Below are 13,102 nucleotides of genomic sequence, written 5' to 3'. Positions count from 1 at the left end.
CTTTTGTTTTATGCTCCATCAGCAATCTTGCAGCTATTTACTGTGGGAATATTAGAGTCATAATATCAATATCAAGACTCTGGAACTTATATTCTAGAAAATTAAGCAAGAATGAGCTTATGTCACTACTGGAACATTTTTTATGAACAGCGAGATATACTTTTGATACTTGACAAGCACAAAATATAAATATTAAAAAGAACCACTGATGAATCCAAAAACTTTATTTTCTGCCATATATGAACATCAAAACAAACATTTCATACAGATATACAAAAAACACCCATTGTGTTTCCTATGGTTTGAACTGTCCAGTAATATTTTCCATGGTTTACACAACCCACTTACATTTTACCTTTTCAATGGTTTATACCCACATCACCCTCACAATTGAATAAAAATACCCAGTTTCAAGACAACTGATAAAATCCAACGTGTGCATATTTTGCATATACCATAATCGGAAACAACAACAAAATGTAAATGCACCGAAACATGAACAAAATCTCACTTAAGACCATTTCCATGGCAGAATTTTAGCATTCTACTTCACACTCAACATAAATACCAGATGTGTCATTTTTCAGCTGAACAGTTTAAACGTGTTGTAATCCACTTTCATGGAGAATATCTGTCTTCTCAATTCTTCAGTTTTCTCTCTTTAACCCTTGATTTAAATGAGGATGATATTGGCAAGATTTGATTAAGGTGTCACTGACTTGAAAAAAACAACAAATTGCAAAGCATCTTTCAATATATAGAAATGACAGTTCAACATATTAAAAACATAGTCAGACAAATCCCTCAGATATTTTATCCATAACAGAATCACTTCTCATACGAAGAGCTGTTGTCATGTACAGATTTAAAACCCAGTGATGGTAACAGCCTTTTGTAAAAGTGTGTCACAATTTGGATCAGTGCTTAGGCTCTGAAGCCCTCGTTGGTTCTGCGATCTGGTTTGATTGCATCCAGCACCTGACTGATGTCTCCGTTCTTGGCCTCAAGAAGTCGAGTGAGCCAGCCACCATCATTTGTGAAACCCATCTGGGACATCTGATGTAGCGCCTCAGAAATCTTGGGGTCTGCACGAAAATTTTGAACACTAAAAAATTCATTCACAGTACCAAGCATAACAAATTGTGAACTTAATTCAAGAACTACTCTGTGTGAGGGTTTACTGTATTGGATTCGGACATCAATACACTGCAACAAAAGCCACAAAATATATTGAAATTAATCTGCATTATTTACTGCAGTCAGTCAAACAGTATTGGGGAAATAACACATTTCTCTTTTCTTATCTACTGTGTCTAATTTACTTGTGTTGAAGAACGGTCATGAGGGAATGCACAGGTGTGTATTACACCTCTTAATATACCATAAACAAGCCCATCACGCCCTAAAATACCAAGGATCCATGCAAAACTTTTTCAATAAAAAATATCCTTCCTGTAATACATGACCAGTACTTATATATGTTCCAAATTTAAATAATGTTTAACTGTAAAAGTAGCATTATTATTCTTTCACTACATCTTCAATCAACCTTTTTAACACAATTGTGAAACATTTTGGTGACTCCCTTATCTCAGTTCTTCTCTTCCTGACACCCACTCCCACTCACTATACTACATAACCAATATTTAATGTGTACACATTAAGCACAAATAAAGAAATACTGTAGTACATGTACTATGGCTTCAAATGTGGCCACATTGTTCCACTACTAAGTGCTAAGTGCTACAAGTGCTTACCTGGGTGAGTAGGGCTTGGTGGAGATCTGGAGTTGGACAGAAGGGTCCACTCTCCTTCACAACTACCAGGGCCGTCATTGATTTGCAGACCCTTCATTTTGTCTGTGACAGGAACTTCAGAAGGTCTAGAGCCATCCTGAGCTGTTGTGCCTCGTGTTTCCTGTTGCTTGGGTTCTGTTGGTTTGGCACCTGCTTCATCTCTCATCTTGTCGTCTTCTTTCCCAGCTTCCTTGTCCTGGTTGTTGCCACAGCGACGATGGCAATGGCGGAATCGGTAACCATGGCCTCTGTGTCCTCCCCAGCCAAAGCCCCATCCTCCTCCAAAACCTCTACATCCACGTCGAGCAGCTCCATGGCATTGCCCACCACGACGGCGACCTTGATGCTCAACTTCAAATTTCACATCAATACCTAAAGGACACAAAAAAATATTGTAGACAGTTCCAACATTAATGTTTATTCTTTAATAACTATTAAACTGAAGGTATAAAATTCATAAAACAATATTTCAGAACATGTGTAAAAAAATTGTAAAAAATATTTCTGATCTGGAAAAATATCTTTGACAAGGCTAATCTGTTACATCAACAAAAGGAAGCAATTAAATCTGAACTTCCTATGTTAATGTCTGAGTTCTCATCCACATAACACAAAGCACAATTTCCACCTGTCCCAGGTGACGTCGGTTGCACTGCATGTTACTGACTGACATACCAAAAGGGTCCATCATGGCTGCCACATTCTCTCCCACACTGCGGAGATATTCCTCCTCTGGACCAGCATCCTGCTCCGCATCTTGGTTAGGGTCAGAGTCTGTACCAGTGGGAATATCCCCATCAGTTTCCATGCCACATCCACCATGACGGTTGTGCCAGCGGTTCATGTAACGCTTCATCCATCGGCGGAAGTGTGGAGGAGGACGAAACGGCTGAGAGTAAGAACAAAGGTGATGAGTGAACAATATTATCTTACACAATCACACTTTGACAGAAAACTACCGATACCGAAGAACAAACCATGATTATTTTGTCTGTTGCTATTATTAATATGAATACTGAGGAGAGTGCATGTTAATATTATTATTATTATTTACAGGTTAAGATTGATATGCAGCAGAGAGGGTTTGGGTGATCCTGGCACAGTCAGACTGGTAAAGTTCATCATCCGCTCAGGGCCCCCGCCCCCTCTACACGCAGCCCAGAGAGCGAATGGGACTTCTCCCAGGAAACACTGCCTAGTCGGAACCCACCAAGAACTGTCCACAGAATATGGAGGCTCCCCAACACTGCAACCTTCTGCATTACCCAGATTGTCAGAGGGGCTGTACTCCCGGTGGAGAATCTGGGCACTCTCCTGATCTGCGCCAAGAGATCAGGAGGTACCAAACCAAGGGCACCGAGAACAATGGGGAGCCTGACGACAGTGTACTTGGGATGCATGCTATACATTTCAAAGGCGAGGTCCGCATATTTATCAAACTTTTCCTGAATCTTGCCAATCACATTGTTGTCAAAAGGGACAGAAAATTCAATGATATAAATAATTTCACTGGCTTTATCAAAAAGGACAAGATCAGGTTTGTTCTCTGGAATTCGTCTCAGGCTGTATATTGGCATATTCCAGAGAAGTTTGAAATCATCATTTTCCAGGACGACCTCGGGGTCAAAGTCACAGGCATGGCGGAGATGATAGTAAAAGCAGCGAGCCATGCCAGGATATGTACATTTTTTAAGTTATCACATAACACAACCACAACAAACAAAGAGACAACAGGCTGATTCAAACTTTCAGGTGAATATAAAACAAAATACTCTTCAATGTAAACAATTCTGAAATCTCACCATTCTGCCAGGGCCACACAAGTTCATGGGGGTCACAATTTTGAACATGTCATGTTCGGAGTGGATCTTTTTAGCCTCACACAGACTACAGAGGTCATAGTCTGGGCACACACAGCACTTGTAGCGGATTCCACGGACAGCCCCCTCACACGCGTCACACACAACATTGGGGTGGAGTATTCCATTGCCACCACTGCTGCTGGCAGACGACGTCGGAGCATGCTCTGAAATTACCAATCAGCAAACACTATAAAACAGCCCTTGTTCCAAATGCAAAACTGTCCGCAAAGTTTGTTTATTAAATTAATTTTCTACAAGAATGACATAAACTATTATTGTCTGTCCAGTTTGTTACATTAATTAACCCATGAACACTCTCAACAGCTTGTATGGGGACTTGGAGGAACAGCTGGTTAGAGTCACATTGCTTGAACATCCCTGTCCAAAAGGTTTCAATGTTGTGACATATTATTCAACTGAAAACGGTTACCTAACAATCACAAAACTGCTGATCTCTTGTGGTGTCTGATGTCAACAAACATAAAAGTTTCTAAAAATTCTCATAACATATAATCTATACTTCAAAACAATGATGAAATGATGACCAACTAAGTTTACATATTGAAATACATGCAAAGAACTTCTTTTGAAGTAAATACCCCATTTGTAAATCCTCTTCTAACAGACCAGAAGGAAATGAAATATTCATTTCACAATGTAGTCTAATTCAAATTTTTCATTTCCCCTATGTTTAGAAACATGTCATTTCCATGATATGTTTACAACTATTACTGAATCAAACATGAGTCATCATGAGACTTCATATACTCCATTATTTGGCCTTGTCAGCAGGAAGCTTAATACTGTCAATCAAGCTGAATGAAATATTGGTTTCAATTTACTTTTCTTTGTTGTAGAATGAGAATAAAATGAAAATAACAAATTTTGTTTGAAATTTACATTTCGGGAAAATGTGCTTTGACATAATAACAATCCATTTACGAATGTACTAGTGACTGTCTCTATATGTCTCACATATTGATTTAACACTGTCACTACGAAGTTGCAGGATTTACAATCCATATACATCCAGTCTCACCTCTAACATAGATTCTGAACACAGAATCAGTTACAAATCCCAGAGCTTCCATCAATTCCTCATCTGAAGAAAAACACACCAGGTCTCCATCGCTGTCTGGAGAAACAAAAAAATTTGAACACCCCATTAAATATGAAAATCCATACAATCTATATATACTCAAATGTATCATTTCACGGACTCATCTTCAACATCTGTTGTCAAGCTGTCATATGGAAGACAAGTGCATTCACTTCCAGCATATCACACTGACTATCACCATACATGTATTTCACAAATAATTCAAATACCTATCAATTTGTAATTTGTCAATGCACATTCATGTAGATCTAAATAGTGATCAAAATGGCACCTGAATACAAATTTATAACAAGTTTTCATTAGCTACACCAACTTAATATGACACAAAATCATGCCATATAATTCATCAAAGAAAAGCTCTTACTGTATATATGTTTAAAGATAAAGCTGTTACCTGTATATATTACCCACATGTATCACTAACCTTTCCAAAAGAGGTTGAAGTTTCCAGTGACAAGTCCGGGAAAGACTTCTGACACCTTCGAAAATATGTAGGCAAAACTTGCCGATGCATCAGCAGGAACTCCGAAACGTCTGATCTCAGCCTTTGGGTTCCCATCCCGCTCCAGGAACGCTTTGATTACGACCGACATCTTTTTGCGCTTGCGAAGTGACAACGATTCAGTGTCCCTCAAAGGTGGATTTGTTGTGATAGTTTGGTTGACAGCGGTGTTGACGATCACGGATATTCTTTGCAGTGAGCTACGTGGCCGGGCTTTGGAGCAAGGGAGGAATACAAGGGTTTATATACCTGCCATTGAGGTTGTGGGAGGAGCGATCAACCACAGAATGTTTATTTTGATTCGTGGATTGGACTTCTGCGCAACTTCCTGAAGGATTCAGCAAAATTAGCTGTGTATCACGGCTAAGAATAGCAAAAAGAACGTTCCCGATCGTTCGGTGGACCGGTTGTGGGCGTTCCTAGTCCGATTTAGAACGGACTCGTCAGAATCACGCGGTTGCATGAGTCACAGAAACGTGACGGAAAATTTCATGACCTTTCGAAATGAAAATCTACTGCGTAGTTGCATATTTCACCGAGATAATTAAATCGGAGAGACTGATAACGGTCCGTTCTAGAACGAAAGGTACCGTTCAATATTATCAGGCGTAGAATGATTCAGTGATCTAGCTGTACTGTAATGCAGCCCACGCAACAGTACAGTACACAAATCGTACAAAATATCAAGAGCAGGAAATGTTCACCAAGTATATAGAATCCCACGTGTCCATCAGTCCCACGCCATGATGTGCCGTCATTATTCATTTTAATTTCTGTATTTCAGTAATTGACAAACATTTCATGTGAAGTTGTTATTTAACATGCAATACAAAGTCTTGGATTTTTCATTTAAAAGTGATACATATCAATTACAGGTGAATTTCAATGCTTTTATTGTATTGTCAGAAAGTCTCTGTTACAAGACTGACGATCACCCCCAGGTTCACCTCCTCTCACTTGTAAGGTATGAATATTACTGAAGTTGACTGCTATAAATAGTTATCTTTTATAATCAAAGGTCGAGGGAAGTCCAATATTTGCTGAAAAAATCTAGATCAGACGTTGTATTGTAGACTTGCTTTGATATTTCAGGTATTTGTACGTTTTGAACAGTATATACGAGGGGGAATATTATGACGTTTTTATTCCTGCTATCTGCCTTGTGAAGTGACAGTGCACTATTGAGGTGGGCACCTATTAGGAAAAGATTACATGCTCCACCGACATTCATGTTTAGTCTCGTAGGAAAAATAAGTTTCGTCGTTGGTTACTCCGCCATGATATAGATAAAACCATATTAAAGTATTGGACGAAGTGGGTATATGGGGTCTGGTATGATCCATATGTGTCACATCCTCGATATCTCCAGGGTTTACGCTCCGATAAGTCTCCACTATATAACTATATATGTCGGCTTGAAATAACATAAATGTGGCATGTAGTTGGGTTTTTTTTCTCTCACTGAAACCAAGGAAAATGAGAAGTGACGTCCTCCTTGTGCGTGAGTTTGCGTCAATCGGGAACAACAATGTGTTGCGTTGAATCTAGGAAGTAATTTGAATACACCTACATGTATTTCTATTTTCGGTAAAAGAAGACACCGATGGAAGGGCGACCTACTCAGGTTGAATGTTATACACTTTGGTAAGAACCTACGTGTTAACATTTTTGTACAATGTACATACGTTTATCAAACTGTACATCACAGACTTGAACTGATGGTCAGGCATGCTGACTTGGTTGACACGTCATTGCAGATAGATATTCAGGCTGTTGATCACTGGATTGTCTGGACCAGACTCGACTATTTGCAGACTGCAGCCACATGGCGGGAATACAATCAACACACGAACCAATAAACCTTAGGTTTCACATACTATTTGATTGTACATAATGACTTTCTTCTCTCGAGGTCATTCGCTGTGGTTGATTCGACTCAACTGCCTGCTTTTTTACGTCCTGTTTCAAGCCTTTATCAGAACAACAGTTAAATGTATTTCCTCTGGTTATTTTGTATCCGGACCTAGCCATGAGAGTCTTATGTTTAGATACCCTGACATAGTGTGGGGCGTTGAGGTAGCCAAGTGGTTAAAGCGTTTGCTCGTCATGCCGAAGATCCGGGTTCGGTTCCCCACAAGGGTAAAATGTGTGAAGATCATTTCTGGTATCCCCCGCCGTGATATTGCTGAAATATTGCTAAAACTAAACTCACCCACTTAATACAGTGTGAACTAACCACCAAATGACACATCTTGCTTGACCACCAAATAATAGCAGGGTTTTTAGTCATCGAATTTTGGTTGTTTTAAGTTTAGCGACATTTGCTGCTGATGGTTAGTTGCTAGTGGGATGATGTAAATCCTGCTGTTCCATGCAGGTAGCAAAGGTACTGCACGTCCCAATGGTCCCCCAAATCGGAAATAGTAAATTAGGTCGCTCAGCCAGGTATGGCGACGGACCGCCGACTCACCTGGCATGCAATACAAGCGCTGTCAACGGGCACATGGTGAGACTGAGACTGTAGTAAGGCCGAACTTAGTTCAACAAATTGAAGGTTCACACATGTAAATTACCTAAATTGTAGATATAAAAAGAAACACCGTGTTTTTCTGTTTCCTACAGTACTTGAGTACTGTGATGTTCCTTGGCTGCCGACGATTTGTAGCCTCTTTCATATTATACTGTTACACATGATGATATATACTCGTGGATACATACTATTTTAAAAACAACATCTGTGTTTACAGTCCTTTGATGACTGGAGTTTATGCTAACAACATGTACTTATTGCGCATGCAGCAAATTTCTAGTTCCGGTATGGCTGAAATACTGCCGATGTGACCAAAGTATTTACTATCACTCACTCACTCACTCACTCACTCACTCACTCACTCACTCACTCACTCACTCACTCACTCACTCACTCACTCACTCACTGGTGCAGAGCCGGAACTGACCAGTCCCTGTTGAGAAAGCCTCGAATGAGTCAAATCAAGACTTTCCTCTGGTTCATAATTTCACATCCCACAGGGTCATCCTTTTCTATTCAAATGGGGTAATGTGGCAAAAAAAAAATTCAGAGACTACGAGTTAATCTGACTTGAAGATATCTTGCTACAGAACGGGGTCGCTGAATTTGCGACCACAGCACTTTCCTTGCATTACAATGCTTATCGCCATTCGCTCTGTGCTGACGTTCCTCGGTTCACGAGGTTTACGATGTGAAAAACACGTGGTCGTTATCAACTTTTTGAAAACCAACGTGGAGAAACGTGTAAACCAGTTCACGTGTCCCGCTTCACTGTCGACATTTACAGCTTAGGGCTGTAGAAATATTTTTAGCAATAAAAATAACAATGTGGCAAGTGAGTGTAGATTGCCTTATTTGAAAAACTTGATGGAGGTTTTCAATATCTGTTATTTGGAATGGCGTGACTTGTCCTTAAATTCATTCAGTACTGCCATGAAACCTTTCTTGCAGTTCCGTTTCATCATTATCATATATTCATACTTACCGCTACACTATAACTTATTTCAATGAGCTTTGAAGAGGCGACCAAAGAATAAGGTAACCAAGCTTGGCGTGTAATTAAACATTGATGGTGTGGAACGATGCTCGCATTATCGATCACTGGATTATTTGGTCTAGACACGATACTTACGCAGATCCGGTATGTGAGAAAGCCAAGCATTGGGTTAAACACAAGTCTGATAACTCAAGTACATGGTGGCTCTCCCTGCTAGTTAAATCAGACTGAATGAATGCTTCAGAACCAATCGATGTCGACAGTCAGCAATGTGTAACTACTTGCGGTACGTACGTTTTTGCACTTGTGAACGTGGAAACTACAGACCCACTGTCCATGCTGGCATTTCGGACTCTCCTGTGTAGACTGGAATATTGAATAAGCGGTTCTTTCAGTAAACATTTTCTAGGAATCAAGCACAGAAACCCAGAGAAATAGTTTTGTGTTTAAAAGGTTTTAATTAGCCTCTTATGACTTCAGACTCTGCTGAGATAATTCCCCCAAGCAGACTAGCACGCCCCTTAGATAAGGGATTTCACTGGTGTCCTCATTTGGACCCCAGACCCTAATCATAAGGTCGTTTTGATTTTGACTTTGACTCTCCTGTCATGACAAGCTGAACAGCACTGAAGATGGAAACCCCAAACCTCTGACTTACAAACTCAATGTTGGTTTTCAGTGGCAAGGACCCACCAAGTCGTCTTAGCTGCACACCTCAGTTAAACCTGATTCTGATCTGGGGAGATAACTTTTATCGTCATACCAAGAGAAATGTCATTTATTACCAGGAGATAGAATTCCAGTACTTTTTGGTTGAGTCCCATCCGGGATTCGAACCCGCACCCTCAGAGTCAGGCACCTCTGAGGGTGCGGGTTCGAATCCCGGATGGGACTCAACCAAAAAAGTACTAGAATTTGTACTTTACTAAGAAAGTGAAATCCCAAATATGACACATGCTGCATTTGACCACTTTCTAAATGGCATTGTGTACACAAAATCATGGTTGCTTGATTGCTTACTCTGGGCTGGATCTTCAACGACCCTCAACTGGTGTTTGCATAATGTTATTTTACTGTAGGTGATGACATGTTTACCTCATCAAGGCAGTTTATTATCCTGTCCAGACATAACCCTTGTCTTAGTTAATGGTTTATCTTACAGTGGAGCTCTGATTACCTCAGGCTAGGATTTTAACTCTGTGAAATTGTGTGGTCATAACTAATACCTTTTTCAATAGAATGTCTGTGAGATAAGTTTCACTACTTTTGACAGGAGCTGATATATTTTCTAATATTTGAATGCTAATACATTGCTTGTACTGGTTACCATTAATAACGAATTTTGGTATGAATTACTAATTCATGATAATGAACAAATAACGCGTGAATTAGTGACAAAACACTGTTTAAAAAAGATGAATAATTTATTTCCCATGTGAGGATGACAACATACAGTTTACACAAACATGTCACTTTCCACGAAACTGGTGGCATTTCTCTTCTCATTCATAAGATACAGACATCTGCAAACTTCAACACCAGTAGTCTCATTTCTTTTAACTAATAAAATACCTTTGGTGCATCTAATTGACAACACAAAAAAATGACTCTGAAAATACCAAGAAAATCAATAACAGTGAACTATGTGCTGTACTTTATACAGACCCCAGTGTTTTTCAATCAGCTGCAGTTCACAATAACATCATTTCCATATTGTTTTAGCTATGATCAGTCGAGACAAAATATTTATCCATGTCGGATGATAAGAAAATAAACTTAAATGTTTTCACATTTCTTATGAGATTTGCAATTTGTGGTACTGCATGCACCTGTCTTAACAGTGTTGCAGATGAACTCATTGCATGTACATTTTTGTGTGATGAAAACAGTTAACATTTTGTTCATAAAGCTATGACAGCGTGGTAAATTACTTTGATTCACCAACCGTAGACAGGGTCTCAAACCTACATCCGGTGTTCGAGGTTTCAGATTTTGGAAAATGGATACTGGCATTTCAAACATGCATAAAGAAAGAGTTAATACATATCTCACTTTGATACTCTGTCTTCCACCAATAAGGACTTGCTTCTCATCATAAACAGCACTCACACACAAAGGAACCTGAGTTCTCTCCCACAAGCATAAACTGTCACCAGACTGATCATCCACTTAAAGTATATACAGCATCACTCTGACACAGGTAACTGACTTACACCAGTATACCTTACATAGCAGAGATGACAGCCATCCACAAACAATATATACAATACTGTGACACAGGTAACTGATTTACACCAGAATACCTTACACAGCAGAGATGACAGAAACACAACAATAACCAATTCATGACAGGAATGACAGATAATGTTATTCCTGTCATGAGTTTCTTATTGTCTATTATGGTTGCACCTGCTAGAACAAGACATTTGCTTTAAAGCGTCCATAACTGAACACTGAACACCCTCAAGTGTATGGGGAGAATGTAACTGCTGGTCAGATAGGCAAGGGATATTATGTGATTAAGACCACAATGACAAAATGATGCAGGTAAGTGTAAATATTATAATCTTCAAGGAGATAATAGGCTTTTCAAGCACACTGAGAGAATGCAACTCTACAGAACTTTGGGCAACTGGGGCACCTATGCCTTGTTTTCTTGCTGAAGATACACTCAATATTATTTAAATAAATCAAATTAGATGCTAAATAAGTAATACTTAATTGACCCATTTTGGAAAATTTTGTCTTATGACTTGAAACTTAAACACAACAAACCAAAAAGTAGAAATAGGCACAGTAGTTTTTCTTGAAATTAGTGTTACTGAGCCATGCAAATATAAGCAAAACTCATTTTGTGATCAAACTCCCATCATAAATGAAAACATTTTTGGTGAAGCCTTATTTGTTTGTTCAAGAATGAAACTCATGCAAAACATGGAGAATTCATAATCTGGTATAAGGAAGAGAGTGTGTAATTCTGACTTGTTGCACAATGCTTTAGGTAAAGGATCAATGAAGGAGGCCAGGGTAAATCAGTAAATACATGTATATTGATCATGTTTAATGTTAATGCAATACAGCCTATAATGATTTAAAATTGTAAACCAAAAGTTACTGTGTTCTGTAATCTGATTAAGTGAAAAACATGATTCAATGGTATTAGATTCCCAGAAAAATGCAAGACTATTCACTGCATATTGACACGTAGAAACATCGCTAACAATTGCTTTGTTGTGTCATCAACAGTGGTGATGTCATTCAAATCATATCGTGGCGTAAAGTTAGAATGACGTCACAAATGAGCAACTCCAGATGCTACCATGGGAACCAGCTGAAATGGCCAGCTGATGACACTTCACTGCTGTACCTGTACTCGATGTAAACGAGTGCAGACAGTAAAACCCCTTGGTTTACTTTTTTGTTAACAACATCGATAAACATCATGTGTTGACCAATTTCCGTGTGTTATTGAGTATTTAAAGCACAGGAATATTTCATTAGTCGTCAGTTCCATATGCATTCCCATGCTTCAAATACTCAATAACACCCGGAAATTGGCCAACACATGATGTTCATCTCCTAACGAGAACAGCCCCAGTAATCCTGGTTATTTCATCTCCATTTTATCCTGATAGTGAGCGAGGCAGTCAGTTTAGTTTTACATCCCTTTTAGCAGTATTCCAACAATATCGCAACAGGATACAATTATGAAGCGGGAACACCTTAACCACTAGGCTACACTATCATGACAAATACCCAGGATCACAGCTGTCAAATCTAATTATAATCCATTCATGACACAGATTCCCCAGGAACATGCTGACACAAGGGAAGTTAGTTCTTGATTTTAGTTCTATGCCAAACTCCATCATATTTCAACTACATGGTGATACAAGTGAAAGAAATGACAGCATCACAATAAACACTAAGCTACTGCAGGTGTTGTCTCATGGATATTTATAACATAATGACAATAAATTAGCCATTACTGATGTAATAGCTGAATATCTCAAACTGTCAGTGACCTCTGACGCCATGGATTATAATGGATGTATCATGACAGGTTCATGAACTGGAACAGAAGGCAACAATTGATGTTGGGCCAAAAGAAATGCTTCCATAGATGGACATGTTTCCATGGCATGGAAGAGCACACAAACATTACATTGTCAGCTGACGCTGATGGCAAGTAAGGGTGGTTTGCTGTATATCACATTATTTAAACCTGACCAGATATTATCTCAAATGAGCATCATACATGCATCTTCAGAAGAGAAAAGAAAAATGATATTTTC

At 39.1% G+C, this 13,102-nt stretch overlaps 1 protein-coding gene across 2 annotated transcripts; it reads right to left on the bottom strand.

Annotated features, from left to right (window-relative positions):
• Positions 1-206: 206 nt before the first annotated feature.
• On the bottom strand, positions 207-6,001 carry LOC137274577 (sequestosome-1-like). Of its 2 annotated transcripts, XM_067807843.1 has the most exons (7): positions 5,985-6,001; positions 5,203-5,493; positions 4,698-4,793; positions 3,599-3,822; positions 2,472-2,685; positions 1,758-2,168; positions 207-1,085 (listed from the first exon to the last, which is right to left on the bottom strand). In XM_067807843.1, exons 2-7 carry the CDS (start codon positions 5,369-5,371, stop codon positions 925-927), a joined length of 1,275 nt encoding a protein of 424 aa, XP_067663944.1. In that variant the 5' UTR covers positions 5,372-5,493; positions 5,985-6,001; the 3' UTR covers positions 207-924. The 2 variants fall into 2 exon arrangements, with proteins under 2 accessions (XP_067663944.1, XP_067663942.1); XM_067807841.1 differs by lacking the exon at positions 5,985-6,001 and having other exon boundaries at positions 5,203-5,600.
• Positions 6,002-13,102: the final 7,101 nt, after the last annotated feature.

Source organism: Haliotis asinina, chromosome 2 (assembly GCF_037392515.1).
Source record: "Haliotis asinina isolate JCU_RB_2024 chromosome 2, JCU_Hal_asi_v2, whole genome shotgun sequence".
NCBI lineage: Eukaryota > Metazoa > Mollusca > Gastropoda > Lepetellida > Haliotidae > Haliotis > Haliotis asinina.
This window is presented reverse-complemented; position numbering and strand designations above follow the sequence as displayed.

Bases quoted from the DNA above. Each gene is read 5' to 3' on its own strand.
- LOC137274577 (XM_067807843.1), bottom strand. From the start codon at position 5,371: ATGTCGGTCGTAATCAAAGCGTTCCTGGAGCGGGATGGGAACCCAAAG. The intron at 4,794-5,202 runs GTTAGTGATACA...TTGTTTCTCCAG, and splicing joins CTTCAACCTCTTTTGGAAAG to ACAGCGATGGAGACCTGGTG. The intron at 1,086-1,757 runs GTAAGCACTTGT...ATTTTCGTGCAG, and splicing joins ACCAAGCCCTACTCACCCAG to ACCCCAAGATTTCTGAGGCG.